The sequence below is a fragment of the Stenella coeruleoalba genome, assembly GCF_951394435.1.
Source record: "Stenella coeruleoalba genome assembly, chromosome: 8".
NCBI lineage: Eukaryota > Metazoa > Chordata > Mammalia > Artiodactyla > Delphinidae > Stenella > Stenella coeruleoalba.
This window is the reverse complement of record NC_137154.1, coordinates 95,969,042-95,988,615: the sequence shown is the minus strand read 5'-3', so window position 1 is coordinate 95,988,615 and position 19,574 is coordinate 95,969,042. Positions and strand designations below refer to the sequence as shown.

The 19,574-nt window shown below is 35.1% G+C and overlaps 1 protein-coding gene across 2 annotated transcripts in view; it reads right to left on the bottom strand.

The window, feature by feature from the left end:
• Nucleotides 1-19,574, bottom strand: part of ARHGEF12 (Rho guanine nucleotide exchange factor 12) — a 144,713-nt gene that overhangs the window by 46,058 nt on the left and 79,081 nt on the right. For both annotated transcript variants that reach the window (XM_079930030.1, XM_079930031.1), the window contains 7 exons: nucleotides 13,288-13,386; nucleotides 12,561-12,610; nucleotides 10,340-10,397; nucleotides 7,897-8,075; nucleotides 6,116-6,193; nucleotides 5,800-5,919; nucleotides 4,132-4,272 (listed from right to left, as the gene is read on the bottom strand). In XM_079930030.1, coding sequence (XP_079786156.1) covers nucleotides 4,132-4,272; nucleotides 5,800-5,919; nucleotides 6,116-6,193; nucleotides 7,897-8,075; nucleotides 10,340-10,397; nucleotides 12,561-12,610; nucleotides 13,288-13,386 — 725 coding nt within the window. The remainder of the gene's footprint in view (nucleotides 1-4,131; nucleotides 4,273-5,799; nucleotides 5,920-6,115; nucleotides 6,194-7,896; nucleotides 8,076-10,339; nucleotides 10,398-12,560; nucleotides 12,611-13,287; nucleotides 13,387-19,574) is intronic.

Here is a 19,574-nt window from a genome sequence, read left to right as displayed (position 1 = left end):
GAGATTTTTGTGTGAATGCCTATATGGAAGATATATGCTACCCATACATATGCCTAGATACCGCAAGATAGAGAAAACAGCAGTTTCAAATATAAGCCCCACCTGGGAGAAATGGATGACTCTGCGTCAAGAGATATAAAAGATAAAGTGAGAATAATTTTGTCACACCAAAATGAAAGAAAGCTATGTTACTGGGGAGTCATGTCAAAAGAACATAGAAGACAAATTGAGGGGACTACCACCAGCCCAAAAAAAGGGACAATTTAATAAGTATCAAAAAGAATAATGACTGCAATGGACTGAAATGCAAAAGGCAAATATGTTAAAAATCTATAAATTCAAAATATTACACAGGTACACACATGTGGGCACACAACCCACATTAGTGACCTTTGGAGTATGTTAGGGCATCAACTCTTCTGAAAACACACACATAAAGGAAAATAATCAAATGTTTATATATAAGCTATATTTTAGGGCAACTTAAAACTAGTAAGGGAAAATTCTTCTTTATAAAATAATTCCATCTAATAAATACAGAATGAACAACAATATTATATTATCATTTTGAAACCTCTAATTAAATAACGGATGCAGGCAGTTTGCTATCAATGGCAGGTAAAAACATTAGATAAAAGCTTAATGGAGAAATTTATAATGAAGGAATCATGCTGACATCATCTGAACACCTTATACAAACTTAACAATCACAAAAAGACAACCAGACATTCTCCTCCTGATGTGATATGACAGGATATACACAGTACCACCCATGAATTGTTCTTGCCAAACAACAACTCTCAAACGTTAATCTGTTCAAGACTCTAGATCTTACTACCAATTTTCAGCAAATATATACTCAAGGAACATGCTAAACAACACCATGAAGATACAATTAGAATGTGGGTGGTTTTACTGGACATGTGACCCAGTTTAACAACAACAACAACAACAAAATAGCAAAAAAAAATAAGAGGAGGGAACTATTATAACTTAAGAGACTTATCAACCAAAGGCTGAAGACGTTGACTGGATCCTGATTCAAATAAACCCACTGAAAAAAGATCATTATAAGACTATTGGGGTAGTCAAATTGCATATTAAGAAAATATTAATTAAGATTTGATAATGGTATTATGGCTATCATTTCTTTGTCTTTTCTCTTAAAGATGCATATCAATGAAATACTGTCTTAGACTTACTTAAAAATAATCCAGCATTTGGAGGGTATGAGGAATGAAGGAAGACAGACAAAAACAAGTTTGAGCACTTGTCGATGACTGCTGAGCTGGATGATTAGGTACATGAGGGGAATCATTATCTTAGTCTAGTTTTGAATAGGTTTGAAAGTTTTGAAAATAATTTTTAAAAAGTCAGGTGCAAAACGAAAACCAGAGAGGCAGATGTTCTAAGTTTGAGATGATGATTTGTGATCAGGTTGCTTCTCTTGTGAGAACCAGAAATGTGGCTATTCTTTTTTTTTTTTTTTTTTTTTGGCAGTACGCGGGCCTCTCACTGTTGTGGCCTCTCCCGTTGCGGAGCACAGGCTCCGGACGCGCAGGCTCAGCGGCCATGGCTCACGGGCCCAGCTGCTCCGCGGCATGTGGGATCTTCCCAGACCGGGGCACGAACCCGTGTCCCCTGCATCGGCAGGCAGACTCTCAACCTCTGTGCCACCAGGGAAGCCCCAAAAATGTGGCTATTCTTTAAAGCCTTCTCTGAGGTGATCAAAAGCAGGGAATTTTACAATGATAATGATATCACAAACACCATAAAGAGATTATTTTATAAAAAAGGAGCAGAAAATTGAAAAAAAAATTAAAAGCATTGATCGGTTCCTACAATCTTAATACAGTACAACTGAAACAAACATGGAAATCTGTAAGCTAAAAGCAGCACATCTCTAGCTTCAAAAAGACACCTGTACGAATTACACGAGTTTGTTAGGTGTTCAGCGAATATCCTAGTCTGCACCATATCATCTCTCACCTGGATTTCCACAACATCCACTTATTTGGCCTCAATTTCCTCAAGATTACAATGAAAGTTAAAAAGAATATCTGTAAAGCATTAGGTACAACCGCTGTCACAAAGTAGGTATTCAATACATGGTGACAATTTATCAGCCATTTAACACACATTTGTTAAGTTCCTCTTAAGCCAAGCAGTCTTCTTTTCCTGCTGATCTCCTGTCTCTTTACTCCAATTCATCTTCCACACTGACATGTTTCTGACTGTGCCTCTTTCCTGTATGCATGATAAAGCCCAAACTCTTTACTCATTCTTTCTGTTGTTCAAATACCAATTAAACACCAATCACGTGTCAAACAGTCTTAATTCGCTGGAATGCCTGTTCCTACACTTGCCAATTCACTCTGTATTTCATAAAGTTATATTTCTAAGCCACAGATTTTATTGTTAACATTTCTCTAAATACAAGATAAAATTCAAAATTTTCATTTGTATCACTTGTTCTGAATTCCTACAATCTGCCAGTCTTTGTAGACATAAAGTCAAATATGATGGGTGCTTGGCTCTCAAGAAACTTTCCATCTAATGGTAGAGACAAGCCATGCAAACAGAGAGGAGAGCCAGCACTAAATCAAAAAGGAAAAATGTGAGGATTCCCAAAAGCAGTACTGCTGAACAAGTTATAACTTGGACTCAAGGCTTTGCTTCTAAGATCAGTTCCAACCATTTCATCTATAATCCTAGTACACCTGTAAAATTCTCACTGTTCTCCCCAAATGTTATGCATTTGCATACCTTGGAGCCTCTGAGTACTGGTACTTTGAAACTAGGTAGAGGCAGATCACTTATTAGCTGGGTAAGTTTGGCAAGTTAGTTAACTCACTTTGGCCTCAGTTATTTCTTTTATTAAGCTGTGATAACAATACTACTACTTCATAAGGCTGTTCTGAGAATTAACTAAGATAAAAAATGTATAACACATATTACAGCTTATGGTATATATGCCCAATAAACATAAACTACTATAATTGTTTTCTTGAGTCAAAATTGAAATCTTTCATTAAGACAGCCTATCCAATCATAAGATTCCTATCAACATCTTTCAAAAAAAAAAAAAATCCTCAAATTTTCCTTGCATGAGGAACTGAGTCACTGAGCGTTAAGCCTCAAAAGATACCCTGAATGATGGCTTAGAACAGTGGTTTTCTTTTTTTTTTTTTTACAACCTCCAATAAGAGAAATTTCACACTGCTAACCAGCATGTGCCCACATGCATACACACACACACTGATACATGTGTACATATACACACATGTGTACATATGTGTGTGTACAACAGAAGTCAAAAAAAGTAACACTTAGCTCTTCTACATGAAAAGTACTCATACTTCCTATCCTATTATTTTTTTTAAATGTTGGCCCCAACCCACTAAATTGATTTTATGACCCACATTGGGGGAAAAAAAAAAAACTGATTTAGATTACTTTCCTCATCACTTTTAAAGAGGGTGATCTATTTTTAATTCGTTATTCCTATTATTGCACACTACTTACAAAGTATTGCTGAGTAGGTAACACTGAACTTAGCTTTTAAGTATTCATATAACTATGGTGCTACATCATATTCAGCTTAAAAGACTTTCTGATCATCTTCTTAACAAAAATCCACGTACATCTGGTAATTTCTGGGTTAATCAAGAAAGCATTACTAAACATGGGCTATTAACTAAAGTCTACCTAAGAGGACTAAGGCTTTTCCTCTTTGTAATGGCAAAGTGCCCCATGATTCAAGACTGAGTCACTCTGACCACAAATGGAATATTAACATGCTCTTAAAGATATCAACCGTTGGCCTCTCGGTTCAGTAAGAAAGCACTGGCATTATTAACTTCTCTACCCACAAATAAGACGCCTGCTGGGAAATTCCATCTCCTCAAAAGAAACATTTGGCAATGGTGTCCAAGGGAAAAAGTGAAGTCTGGAATTAAAAGCTCATATACAACGGTATCCAGAATTTCTGTTCATCAAATTGCTGTATTAAAGATGGTGACAATAAAAAGTAAGTAATAAGAAAACACCTGTAGCTCACAAAACTTACAATCAAATCGAGAAAGAGGCTGTAGAGAAAAATACAAGAAGATAAAGGGGTAGAACACTTACATCTGCACTTTCACTACTGGGCCGAGACGCATCTCCACTGCCATAGTCAATTCTGCCTAGTCCATCACCAGGATCTGCTTCTATTTCACTGACTGCTAGCCCATCGCCTAATGGCTTGGAGGATGTAACTGCAGCTCCATCCTAAAACAGATCAAGCACACACACACACACACACACACACACACACACACATTAAAAACAAACAAACAACAAAAAACCCTTTCATTATGGACTGTATAAAGAAACAGAGTTGCACTGCAACCTCAATGGAGACTGTTTAAATTCACCCAGTTTGATGTAATCAAGAATGCTAAAAGCTCTAAAAGTCAAAAGCGTAAATGACTACTAATTCTGGGGTTCTCAAATGGCATGACCTTAAAGACAGGGAAAGTGGTATTTCAGTAAAGAGAATAAAATCTCAAACTTCAAATAAAGCAAAAAGATAAAACAGTTTAACATATAATTTATATTCCCTGCCCTTTAGTAAAGATTATGACACTATAACTTGTGGTTAACTGCCTTCCAACACTTTAGAATTTCAATAAATTGCCAATTCTGGGACACAATGCTATACCATAAATTATTATAAGCTTTTAAATCAGGAACAACAGTTTTACTATTCAAACAGAGTAAGATTGTTGTCTTTGCTCAGTAATAACCACAACATAAACTGTCGATATTACTGAGGCGGAAGACTCAAAACTTCATATAGCTAATGGGATTAAAAGTAACAACAACAACAAAAATGTGTAATGAGAAGTACACTGAACCAGGAAGTCGGGAGGCCTTACAGATGTGTGACCTTGTTTGAGTAACTTAACCAGTTTAGGCCCTAGTTTTCTCAACCATTGCATGATTTGTTTTTAACTTTAAAATGAGCAGATTAGGATAGATGATTTCAAAGAATCCTTTTAGTTCTGTGAACCTACAGACCTAACTCATGAATAACAAGTAAGCAGCTTTTACTCATTTCTCCATATCCCCAATCTAAATATTATAGAACATAAATCTGGTTGATGTATAAACGCTAAGCTATTTTTCTAGTGAGACTACCATCTTCAAAACATATCTATATAGCAAGTCTATTGAAATCTATTTTAAAATTAGAATAAAAATAGTTATTAATATGAATGTGCTTTGAATTCATCAGACTGGGTTTAAATACCAGTTCCATCACGTTTGAGCTACCTGACCTCAGACAAGTCATTTAATTTCTCTGAGTTTCTCTAAGTGTTTATGTAAAATGGGGGGAAACAACAGTAACATCTAATCTCAAAGGGTGTTGTGCAGATTAAATAAGAAAAATCGTACGTCCCTACTTAAAAAGATAACTGCCGTTCTGTTTTACAATGGCAGAATACATCTCAAAAATGTAAATATATGTATCTAAATATATTTTTGTAATCTGTGATATCAAAGCAAAAACACTCAATTCTTTCTAAAATTACTGTGGAACAAAGAAGCATGGTATCATGAGCAAGCAAACAATGAGAAGCCCACATTTCTTTTAGTTAATCATTATTTCTGTAACATCCAACACAGGACCTCCTGTTGGCCTATGCTAGAAAAAATAACTTTAAAAAAAGGCAACTGCAACACTCTCTGACACATTCCCAGAAGAAAATTCTCCTGCAAAAGGTTGGGTAGCACTTTTAATAGCGATGCTACCTGAGCAGAGCCTGTGGCTTTGGATAACTGCTCTTGCAGTTGAGGAATGTGTTTCTTGGCCTCTTGGATCTCTTTTAGCAATCTTTGGGCAGGTGTTCGGCTGTAATCTTCCTGCAATAACTGAAAAGTTATAAAAATATTTCAAGAATTAATTACTTATGTCAAGAAAATCTTTAAAAGTCTATTCTTAATCAATAAAATAGCTGATGGCGTTGATTACAATAGTGCTTAATTATGATTATAATAAATACCAACTCAACTATGCCCACTCACATTTTTACTAGCCTATAAAACAGCCCCATTTCTAACTTAGTACCTGTAGCCGTTCCTGTTCTTTCTGTAACATTTTTCTCAGAATTTCTACTTTCTGGTTATGAACCACATTGTTTTCCTCCTAGAAAAAGACAAAAAAACAAACAAAAAGACAAGAACCAATACAAGGAAAGTGAAACTAAGTATCGAAAATGAGTCGTACAATGTTACATCTCAGCTCCAATTTTCAATACCTATCAGGATTTTCTTATTTCTGGTGGTTATGAAAACAAACTTTTAAACATGACACTTAAAGATAAAAGGTTACAGGGAAATGTCAACTCTTCTATTTCACTTTTGCTAAACTACGTTCAAAAAACATTAAATATTGATATTAGTTGAAAAAATGAAGTTGCCTTAAGTATAAGACTAATATCTTGGGCTTCCCTGGTGGCACAGTGGTTGAGAATCTGCCTGCTAATGCAGGGGACACGGGTTCGAGCCCTGGTCCACGAAGATCCCATATGCCATGGAGCAACTAAGCCCGTGTGCCACAACTGCTGAGCCTGTGCTCTACAGCCCGTGAGCCACGACTACTGAGCCCACGTGCCACAACTACTGAAGCCTGCACGCCTAGAGCCCGTGCTCCGAATGAGAAGCCACCGCAATGAGAAGCCTGCACACCGCAACGAAGAGTAGCCCCTGCTCACTGCAACTAGAGAAAGCCCAAGCACAGCAACAAAGACCCAACGGAGACAAAAATAAATAAATAAATAAATAAATAAATATTTTTAAAAAAAGAAAGAAAAAAAGAATAATATCTTACACTTTCCCTCCTTTGGATTTTTACTATCAACCCCCGTGCATGGTTCAAATTCCCAGTATTTCCTACCTGAAGTATTAAGACAGATCCCTAATTCATCTCCTGTCATTTCTCCTTGTTTTACAACCCTATAATATTTTATCAAATAAGTCTTCCTAAAATCCTGTTATAATCACATCACTCTCTTCCTCAAAAAATTTGTAATATATGCTTACTGCCCATTCAGTTACTTGTAAATTAGCCTCGTAGTTGTGACTTTTCAAAATAAATAGTCTTACTTTTTTCTACTTTTTCCTCATCTCCTACTTCATAAATCTTTAACAGGCAACCAGCCAAACAAGAGTCCTGGCTATTTCCCCAAAATACTTGATGCTTTCTTGGCTCTTTACGGCTGTTAATCCTGCTTCCTCTACCTGGGTTGCCTTCCTCCCCACTGCCACCATTAGAATGTTAACTGTTTTTCAAGGCTCAATTTAAATAATAGCTTTCCATAAAGTCATTCCTTATCACAACTGGATGTGCTTTCTCCCTCCTTTGAAATCTCATAGAACTTAATATTTTCCTTCTCATAATGTCTACAGCTGCCTCTGTAGTAAAATTACTTGTATACTCTTGATTCAATCTCAAACAACAAAGGTTTATTAAGTACTTAGTACTATATGCCAAGCAATATTTCAGGCTCTGGGGACACAACAATAAATAAAATAAACAAAAAGACCCTGTCCTCTTAGAGTATACATTCTAAGATAACAAAGGACCTTGAACATAGGATATCTTAATTATATTTTTGTGAGTGGCACCCTGTTTTGTATACGGCAGGTGTTAAATATTTGTTGAATTATATCTGCTATCTCAATACCCTGTAATCATTCCAAATTATTAGGTAATTATTTTTATCAGCAAGTTATTTTCTAGAATCTTAAACTTAAATTTGTTTATCAACTCAACACTTTGAAACTCAACATGAAGCAAAAGCATTATTATACAACTGAGCATTTACAAAGACGTTTTCCCACTCTTACCCCCATGAGCACAGGGCTAGTAATTCTCTCCATATTCCCAGATGCTCCAGGTGAATGAGGGGATGTCATGATGGGAGACATATGTCCAACGACTGATGGCTCTACTTCAGAATCAGCAAGTGGAAACTGGGGCGACCCAGGTGGGCGTCCCTGAACAGTGAGAGCTACATAGGAACCCGCTTGGGGTGGGCAGATGGAAGAAAGGGGAGGGAAGGGAAAATAACATTGTCAAAAAATTTTTACTACTCAATCTTTGATAGTTCTAAAAGATCCAGTTATATGAGAAAGTTTCATCATCTGCTAATCATTTCTCCACAGAAAAAGAATCCTATTTGTCATTTCTCTTTTATGGCTCCCCTAAAATTCTAAAAGAACAATGCAATTTTCAGATAGCAAATCACTTACTCATAAGGTCAGATATTACTTAAAAGCAAGTAAGATTTATAACTCCAGTAATTTTTTTTTAATTTAGAGAAGAATAAGTTATTATCAACTATCTACTAACGGCTATGTTCAATCAATTTCTCAAATGCAAATTTTAAAAATCACCATTTTAAGATGATACTAATTAGACAAGGTTTAACTAATTTTCTGTAGTGATACAATTTTAAATTAACTTTAAAAAATGTGTGTGACAAGAAATATCCGACAAAAAGCAGAAAAAAAAAACCACAACAAATAAGTTGTGAGTTTTAATTTTAAAAATTTGGAGAAGACAAATTCACTAGGCATTTTACAGGGAAAAAACTATGGAAAGCAAAATTACCCATAACCAGAAAGACTCTGAAACAGACATTGATGAGTTATCTAGAATCAAGAAGAAATAATGCTTTCCAAATAAAAAACTTTTCTAGATAACTGACCTTTAATGACAAAATCTTTCTCTTAGACTTTTCAGTAGAACTTTAAATTGTATTTCATACTTTTTCTCCCAATTTAATCCTCCCATGAAACTCGCTGGTAATTATTTCACAGTGTTTGGGGTTCTAAAAAATTTTTTATACTTAATGACCACAAATGCTGTGATACTGGGGAGATTTTAAGCACATAAACTTTTTAAAGTTTTTCAGTCATATTTCTCTCTGTCACAAAGTCATCTAATATATCTTATTGACTTATCCATGTGCTTGGTTCTCATAGCCTCCTCGTTCTTCCCTTCTCTTCTTTAGATGTTTTTAAACTGGTTTGATTTGAAATCACTTTTATTATGTCTAGAATATGCATTGAAGAGTAGGACATGAGGGAGCTCTACTACAAGTATAGCCCACAGGGTTTAGGCATTTCAAATTTATATCTGTTTTCGATACTCAGAGTGTTTTATGCTTATTTTGAGTTTTTAGCTAGGCTCTTGTTATTGGATAAGTAATCTATTGCTACAGTCTTAGGATTTAATTTTTTAAGTAAAATTGATATTGGAACAAGTAAAATATATAACCTAAAAAGCTAAAGAAATAATCTTTTCATACTCTGCAACAGTTAGTTACCAAGCGTATATTTATTATCATAAACCATCATATTTATGTGGCACATAAAAATTCATAAATCACAATCTCATTAAATAAGTAATCAAATTTATTCTAGTATGAGGATCTAATTCTGATCATCCCATTGCTTTTTAAAATGTACTAAAGTTAAGAACTAAGATCAAAGTGATCATTTTAGAGCACTGGTACTCTGATGAAGAGATAAAGGGATTCACAGGTTGCTTTATCTGAGCAATAATAAGGCCAAGAAGGATTTGTTTATTAAATTTATTCTAAAGATGTCCACTTAATGAAAAGAAGTAATATTAAATAAAAAAGTAGTGTTTCTGCTTGGCCATAAACAACTATCTCTTAACTGTAGTCTATTACACTGTGAAATAGTCTGATGCAGAAGACTACAAATTCTTAACCCTGGAGATTTCCAAGAGAAGACCACTCCCCTGGATTATTTAATCATTTACTTATCTGAGGGAATATGATTATGCTACATGATTTTGAAAGTTCCATTTCAGTTCATCCAGGCCACTGTGTCTGATTTCTCAACCTCTTCTCTTTCAGGTCAACTCATGCATTTCTTTCAAATATACTTTCATTATCACCAAGAATAACAAGGATATTATAATCAACCACATAAATGAAGTGGACTAAAGGTAGTTATTAGTAAATTAAGAATTTTCACCTCAGACTTTCCTTTAATACAGGGGTCAGTAAACTCCAGCCAAGGGACTAAATTCAACCCACAGATTGTTTTGGCAAATATTTAGTTTTACTGAAACACAGCCATACCCATTCATTTATGCATCGTCTATGGCTGCTTTCACATTACAATGAGAGTCGAGTAGTAGATTATCTGACCCACAAAGCTTAAAAAATTTACTATCCGGCCTATTGCAGAAAATGTTTGCTTATCTTTGCTCTAAGGGTTTCAGAAAACAAAACTGAGGATAACATTCACCTACATTTGATTAGCTTCACCACTTCCAGATGGTTTGAATGAGTCACCAGAGTTCCATTCACCTGTAAGAAAATGAAAATAGTGTCTGTCAGATAATTCTAGTTGAGACAATTAAACTGACTTCAGGAATTATCATATGTAATACAACCAATTATAACATAGTATATATTAAATATACTATATTTAATATAGTATAGGACTATATTAAAATGCATATATATTTGGTTCAATAGTCACTTTTACCACTATTCTATAAGGTATACTCAGCAACAAAATGAACTTGAGCACAAAAAAAGGCCTTGATTTAAAGAGATGCAAGAGCCGGGGTGGGGGGGCGGATATGGGGATATATGTATACATATAGCTGATTCACTTTGCTATACAGCAGAAACTAACACACCATTGTAAAGCAATTATATTCCAATAAAGATGCTTAAAAAAATAAAAAGGATGTTATAACTATTATAACTTATTCACCATGAAAAATGACAAAACATACTATGCAACAGATCTGCAAATCCTTCACAGTGAAGAACCCTTGCAAATTAAAAACTCCCTTTGCTTTTAATTACAAATTCACTGATTTTCCAAAGGCATAATAAATTTTTTAAAGATGAATAAGCAATATTTCTCCAATAATATTCAATTTACTATTAGTTTTCCAATCATCACCTAACCTTTACAAAGAAAATTAATTTTCAGACACGCTAAATGTAGGACGTGTTATCCAAAGTTTCCACTAAACCAAACAAATTAAGGTAAAAATATCAAACATGAATCTAACATTATTTTTTCTCTGATGCAAGTAACACTAATTTTTACAAGTTCAAATATATCGGGGTATAAAATAGAAGTAAAAGTACACTTGTCATGCCCACCAGAGATGATCACTGTTAAGCATGATGTTTAATCTGAGACATATTCTAGCATACACACACCAGATACACAGACACACATACATATACTTTGTAACTGCCTTTTCCTGCAAATAAAAAAGCACTGTTTTATTACATCATGGACGTCTTTCAATATAGGTACAAACAGACCTAATCTATTCTTTTTAAAAGCTGGAGGTGAAATGCAATTTATTTCTTTAGCCCTCAGTATACGCATATTTAGATTGTTTACAAGTTTTCGATACAATAAAGCTTAAATGAATTTTCCTGTACACGTATCACTTCACATTTAAACACCTATTACCTTAGATAAGCTCCTAAAAGCAAAATTGTGGTCAAAGGTTATATACTTTTTTAAAATATGTAACTTTTGATACACAGTCACAAATTTCCATCCAAACAGATTTTACCTAATTTATATTCACAACAAGTTTATGAGAGTAGACATTTTACCACACCCAAACTATGCCAAATGTGTATCATTAATCTTTAACATTTCTGACAACCAAATATATTTTCACCTATCATTTAATTTCTACTTCTTTCTTATCAGTGAGGTTGGACATATCCTCATTGATATATTATTTCAATTACTTTGGAGGATTGCCTTATAAAATTCTTTGCCCTTTTTTCTGTCAGACTATTTATACTTTTGTTAGTAATTTGAAAGTGCTCTTTACAATTAAGGCTATCATATTCTGTAATATATTTCAAATATTTATTTCCAGATAGTTCTTTGTAAATATGTTCATGGTGTCTTTTCCTGTATAGTAATTTGATTTTAAGTAATCACATTAGTTAGTTGTCTTAAGAGTAATTAGTGACTAATCCATTCTTTCCCTACTGATCAGAACTTAAGGGCTGTTTCTGGACTCTCTATTGTGTTCCACAGATAGGTCCATAGGTATAATAGAGTCACTTGCTTCAAATTAATCTGCACCATCTCACCTCACACTTATCCATACACATAATAATACCTTTGCAAAGTTCACTTAGAACAAATAATCATTTGGAAGCTTGACAAGGAATGGCACACCTCCCCAAATTTATTAATAAATTTTGAGGGAATTGCTTGCTAAGAGATTAACTTGGAGAAATATGATCTTTACAACAGCGAGTTATGACTCCATTTATTCAAGCCTTTTATTATGCTTTTCAGTAAAGGGTAACGCTAATTTTAGAATGAATGAAATAAGTTTTTATAGTCAATAAATCCATCATATATAATCTGTAGCTTTTAATGAAAATCCAAGTTAAAAAAATCAAAATATGGCTAATATATGCTGTTTTTTAATTGTATCATAAATTCCATAATAGTCTTTTCCTTACCTTGATGATTCGATCACCTGTCTGTACGCCAGCCCGCATGGCTGCTCCATCTGTAAGAGAAATTAATTCTTAAAATGCAATTCATTTACCTTCACTGATAATCTTCTTGAAAAGAGGCAGTGTAACAGAATGGTTAAATACATGGATTGTAAAGTCAGGCAGACTTAGGTCCAAATCCTGCCTCTGCCACTCACTAGTTGGTTGGATGACCATGGACAGATTTTATGTTTTTTTTTACTCTAAGCCTCGATATCACCTGTAATATAGAGATAAAAAATACCTACCTCAAATTACAGCAACCAAGATAAAGGAAGTATTCAATACATGGTAATAGTAGTTCAAGATATTATTGTCATTTGGGAGAAAAGGATGGATATTTTTGAGTCTACAGCCCCTTCTTTAATCTGTCTCTACCCAAATATCTCTGGTGCCATTAAGAAATAAAATTCCACAAACTTCTATAAGTGATGATGAGTAAAGTATCATGACTAAGGAGTCATATGATTTCTAAAACAATATAGAACTGTTTTCTTTCCATAAAGTACAAAAGAAAATCAACTGGGGTAAATTCATGCCTATAACCGTAACACTAGAGACAACTCTAGCACAATAAGGCCATATGACCTGTAATGTATGTGATTATTTTATTCTAAGCAATAGACATTTTTAAACTATTCTATTCTTACTCTGCTCCCAAGTGACAAGACTGTTTTTAAAAATGCCTTGCCTTCTTTGACAGACTGTACGAACACTGGATTGTCTCCACTGACCGTCAGCCCAAATCCATTGTCATCCTTCTGGATGATCACACAACGCTGAACAAGACCTGCACAAGAACCAAAGGGTAAAGAGAGAAGGAAAGAGAAAACAGAGAAAAAGACAATAATTACATATTAGTAATGAACTGTAGTCTGTCTGGAGAAACACAAGGTAGCACATGAAACCCATATAAAAAATAAGAGCACTAACCCCATAAGCAAAACAAACACAAGAATATCACAAAGAATCGTATATACTGGTTTCTCACAGGGGAGGTACAGCAGAATTGCTCCAAGATTAAAAACAGCTAAGGCAAACTGGAAAATATGAAGTATTAGAGAGGAGACAGACAGAATGCCCATTCACATCTATGCAATTAATTTGTAATATAAAATCCTCCCCCACCTCCCTGTGTTTTTGGTGCTCTAACTGGTGTTTAAACCCAAGATAATCAAATATTTTGGGACATTAGGCTAGAAGCATCCCATGGTAAACTCTAGAGAAGTCCAACCTTACTCTCAATAAAATATACTCAGAAAAACAGACTATAAAAAAGAAGGAAGTGCTTACAGAGCACCTGCAGCTCTTCTCCTGAAAGGGAGAAAGAAAAGGAAAAGTCCAAAGGAAAGAAAAGGAAAAGTCCAAGGGAAGAAAAACTTTGGCTCATAGAAAAAATAAAAAGAAAAGAGAAAAAAAAGTAGGAAAGATAAAGAAAGAACCTGTGAGTTCAATCAACTCTTTGATTTCTTTCATATACTTACCTGATTCCTACAGAGAATTTGTTTTCCTTCTAGTTAAATAGCAAACAAAAATTGTCAAGGCAAGGTGAGAAAAAGAAGACCACAACCAAAGGAATAGGGACGTCCCAAAACAGAACCCTGATTAGTGCCCAGGGCTGTTTTATCGTAGATCAAGATCAGAAGATCCTGAACTCTTTGTTAGCCAAAGATTTAATATATACTTCCAGCTTTTCAGAATCTAAGTGTTTTACCAAAAATCAGTATGCAAAACATGTAAACTAACACAAGTATAATGATTAGAAAACAAAAACTACTTCAAAATTAAGATTTTTATACAAAGAGCCATGATCTTTTAAATAAGTCTGATGTACAAAACAAAGGAAACGCTAAAGATTGCACGTTGATGAATATATATGCATATTTCTTGTTGTTAATGAAATGACACAAGTATGAGCCTACTACAGATGAAAAACTAGAATAACTGGATCCCAGAATAGAAAACACAAACTTGAACCTTAATTTATAACCCTACACAAAAATTAATTTACAGCAAATTATGGACCTGAACATAAAAGCCAAAACTTTTCATAAGAAAACATAGGAGAAAAGCTTCAAGACCTTAGGATAGGCAGAGATCTTTTAGGATGCAAAATGCATCCATAAAAGAAAAAACTGGTAAATGGGACTCAAAATTTTAAATAGCTGCTTTCCTAAAGACACTGATAAGAAAATGAAAAGGCAAGCACAGACTGGGAGAAAATATTCACATTACAAATTATCTGATAAAGCACTTGTATCCAGACATATATTTAAAAAAACAACTCTACAACCCAATAATGGAAGACACATTTTAAAGGGACAAAAGATTTGAACAAAGAAAGATACACCAATGGCCAATAAGCACATGCAAAGGTGCTCAACATTTGCAGTCTTCAGGAAAATGCAAATTAAAACCATAATGAGATACCACTACACACTAACTGGAATGGCTAACAATTAAAAGACTGATAAATACCAAGTGCTAACAAGGATGTGGAACAACTAGAACTCTCATACGTTGCTGGTGGGAATGTAAAATGGTGGAAATTTCTTATAAAGGCAAGTATATATTTACATATGACCCAGCAACTTCACTCCTAAGATAAATGAAAACTCATGTCCACATAAAGACTGGTAAACAAATGTTCACAGCAGTTTTGCTCATAAGAGACAAAAACTAGAAACAACTCAATTGTCCATCAACAGACAAATGGATAAACAAACTGTGGTACAGCCATTACAATAAAATACTACTTAGCAAGAAAAAAAGGGAACTACTCACACAGGCAACAAACATGGATGAATCACAAAAACATCATGTTAAGCAAAAGAAGGCAGATACAAAAGAGAGTACATACTACATGATTCCAGTGTAGAACAGGCAAAAAGTAAACTAGTAAGGAAAAGCAGATTAGTGGTTGCCTAGGGGCAGGATGGGGTGGAGAGGTAAGAATGACTGCAAAGAGACATGAAGGAACTTTTTGGGTTGATGGAAATGTTCTATACATTAATTAAGGTAATGGTTACATGAGTATTCATCTGTCAAGACTCAGTGAACTGTACACTTAAAATGAGTGTATCTTATTTTATGTAAATTAGATCTCAAAAAAGTTAATTTTCAACATTTAAAAAATGAGTGAGACCTCAATTCTAGAGACTACTAAGTACTAAACAGTATTTGAATTCACAGTGTCACCACTCCTACAAAATAGGAAACTGCAATGGGGTCAGAGGAAAGATAACCCATCAGAATTTAACCACTTTTCTTTTGTTTAATGTTGCTTCCTTCAACTAATTAGGAAAAACTCTAAATAGAATGGGTATAAATACATAAAATCAAGGAAAAAGACATTCTTTATAAATTTCTAGTACATAATACAATAAATATAAGTATCAGAGAATAATGTTTTACAGGAATCTTTTAAAATGAACACCCACTTTCAGAAACATAAACATTTGATGCCTTTCTTTACAGTCATTTGAAATTTCAAAATAAATTACATACTTTGAATTTTTAAAAGTCAAGACAACTGCAGCACTGAATATATATATTTTTCGTGCTATAATCATCCCTCCCAGTTATCTCATCTCACTTCCAAAGGGCTGAAAATGAGTGAACTGAAGGATTCTAATATTGATGTTTCCTGTGCTAAGCCACTGGGCTTCTTAAGCAGACTTTCTTCCAGGTCCCTGTAGTGAATCGGGTACTTGTACACAATGAGGGAGAGGAGTAGTGGGGGTTAAGAGTTTGCTATGTTTATGTATTTCACTTGAATATAATGTACCTAAAGTATTTAGCTTAATGCCTGACAAATACTAAGGGTTCATAAATGTTAGGTATTATTTTATTATGACTAGGGGTGGGTTGTGCTTGGATTTTCCTGCTCAGAAATATATTACTCATTTACCCATGCCATCAATTAAAAATACATTTGTGGGGGCTTCCCTGGTGGCGCAGGGGTTGAGAATCCGCCTGCCGATGCAGGGGACACGGGTTCGTGCCCTGGACCAGGAAGATCCCACGTGCCGCGGAGCAGCTGGGCCCGTGAGCCATGCCCGCTGGGCCTGAGCGTCCGGAGCCTGTGCTCCTTAACGGAAGAGGCCACAGCAGTGAGAGGCCCGTGTACCACAAAAAAAAAAAAAAAAAAAAAAAAAAATACATTTGTGTTAACGAACTCCTATCATTAATGTAAATGCTCCTCAGAAGGATCAATTCTCATTTATGACGTCTTTGTGTGAATTTTGTTTTGGTTTAATAGACCAGCAAATTACTTTGAGATGGGGAAGGAAGTAAGGAAATTTTACAGAGCTTCTTGTGATAGGTAACTTTAGAAGATGAGAGACAGCATGACGCCCTCAAGAAACAAATCATCTCCTCTTATAAAACTTTCCCTAAATATCAAGACGGTGTTAGGTGCCCCCTTCTAGACTCCCACTGCACCCTCTATTTACTCTCAGAGTATCTTTGTCACTCACAACTGATTTGTATTTGTTTCTATCCTCTCATTAGATTAAATACTCCCCTGAAAGGTTCAGGGGCTCTATCTTGTGTACAAACTTATCTCAGGACCTGGTATATGTTCTGGCATAAAAGGAAATTTTTTTTAATTGCTAATGAATTAACGAAAATCACAAAAGTATAGGAGTCTAGAGATGAACGGAAGCTCAGAAAGGGAGGCGATCAGAGAGAAAAAAAATACAACTACACACAGTTAACTTTAGCAAATATGCTTAGGGTCCTAACAGACTGCTAAGCACTGAAAGAATTTATTAGGGTTGCCTCAGAATACTGCAAACCTGTATTCTCCAATTCAAAACTGTTCAGCATGATAACTTTCCCCTTTAATTCTACATTAAAAGGAGAAGATAAGGAACAAAGAAGAAAGAGGAAAAAGGGAAAGAGCTATGTAAGCATCATATTCATCTTTTTCCTCTCCTCAACACCACTATACTGTCCATTTATCAATATTATTATTCTAAGTCCATCTACTAATCTGAGACTCTGATATACTTGAATATCTAAGAATTACTAGACTACCAATACAAAAAGAAAACATACATACATAGCCAATTCAGAATCTGTAGAATTCAAATTACTGAAATGTTCTACTTATTGTAGACCAGAAGCTATTTTAACCCACCACACAGGATAAACTCCACCCTTAACACTGACATCACCAATACTGACTATCATATTTTTGAAATGTCCTTTTTGACAAAAAAAAAAAAATCCACTTTGCTTTAGCAAATTTGTATTGAGCATCTGTCTGCTCGTTATTTAACACTGTAACCTGCAGGTGTTATGAGGAATACAAAACAACTAGGAGTCTTTGCTCTCAAAGAACTTAAAATCTTGAAAGGGAAGGATAATAGAGAAACAAAGAGAGAAACAATGGCAACATCTAACTAAAATGATATGATAACAGGCCCTATATGTTATTAAAGAAGGGAGAGAGAAAAGGTGGACTCCTAATTCCAAAATAATCATTTTTGAATTTCACTAATTAAAAAAAAAACAACTTTCCATCATTTTAACTTTTTCTGGTTCTTACAAACACATATAGCCCATGGTTTGTTTGTTGGCTTATTTTGCTAATTCCCTTATTCTCTGGTATAAAGAGTATTAATTATAATCACCATACAAGTGTGTTTATCTCTGAATTTTTTTTTTGGGCGGTACATGGGCCTCTCACTGCTGTGGCCTCTCCCGTTGTGGAGCACAGGCTCCAGACACGCAGGCTCAGCAGCCATGGTTCAGGGGACCAGCCGCTCTGCGGCATGTGGGATCCTCCCGGACTGGGGCACGAACCCGTGTCCCCTGCATTGACAGGCGGGCTCTCAACCACTGTGCCACCAGGGAAGCCCCATATGAACATTTTTTTCCACAACTATCTAGTTTTTTGTTTTTTAAAAAAATAAATTTATTTATTTATTTTTGGCTGCATTGGGTCTTCGTTGCTGCGCGCGGGCTTTCTCTAGTCGCGGCGAGCGGGGGCTACTCTTCGTTGCGGTGCGCAGGCTTCTCATTGCGATGGCTTCTCTTGCTGTGGAGCACGGGCTCTAGGCAGCTGGGCTTCAGTAGTTGTGGCACGCGGGCTTCAGTAGTTGTGGCTTGTGGGCTCTAGAGCGCAGGCTCAGTAGTTGTGGCGCACGGGCGTAGTTGCTCCGCGGCATGTGGGATCTTCCCGGACCAGGGCTTGAACCCGTGTCCCCTGAATTGGCAGGCGGATTCTTAACCACTGCGCCACCAGGGAAGCCCCACAACTATCTAGTTTTTAAGTGCATATGGAATATTGGTAACCAAGTGCATCTCTATTATCATACTTACAAAAAAAGCACTTCTTTTGTAGCAGACTGTAAACTTCTAGAAAGCAGGTACAGTCTCCTATTTTCTTGATATCTATCCCTTAACATAGTACCTGGCATATAATAGGTGCGCAATGAATATTTACTAAGTAAATCTGAACTTATTTTATACATAAATCATACTCAGTCACTTTTCAGGAAAAAGTAAAATCATATCCATGAAAACTATGCCAAGTAGAGAAATACTTCTACACAGACACTAACCTTCTGCCCTGGCTAAATTCTAACCAAAGTAATTTGATACTCCATCTACCCTAAAATAACTCCTCTAGTTCTTTACTTCCTGCCTTTTAAGGAATATGATATTTCACCTGGAAGCTGATAATAAATGTCATGCTTCATATTATCAGTGAAGTAAAGATAGATGGTCTATCAAATTTATGTAAATATTATCCTTTCCTACTTTTTTTCTCTTTAGAAACAAAGGACATGTTTTCCTGTTATAATAATGTGACTTTTTTTCTTTTTAAATGCTTTTTTACTGAAGTACCATTAATTTATAATATTCTGTTAGTTTCAGGTATACAGCATAGTGATTCAGTATTTTTGTTATAATCTATTACTACAAGATACTGGATATAGTTCCCTGTGCTATACAGTATATCCTTGT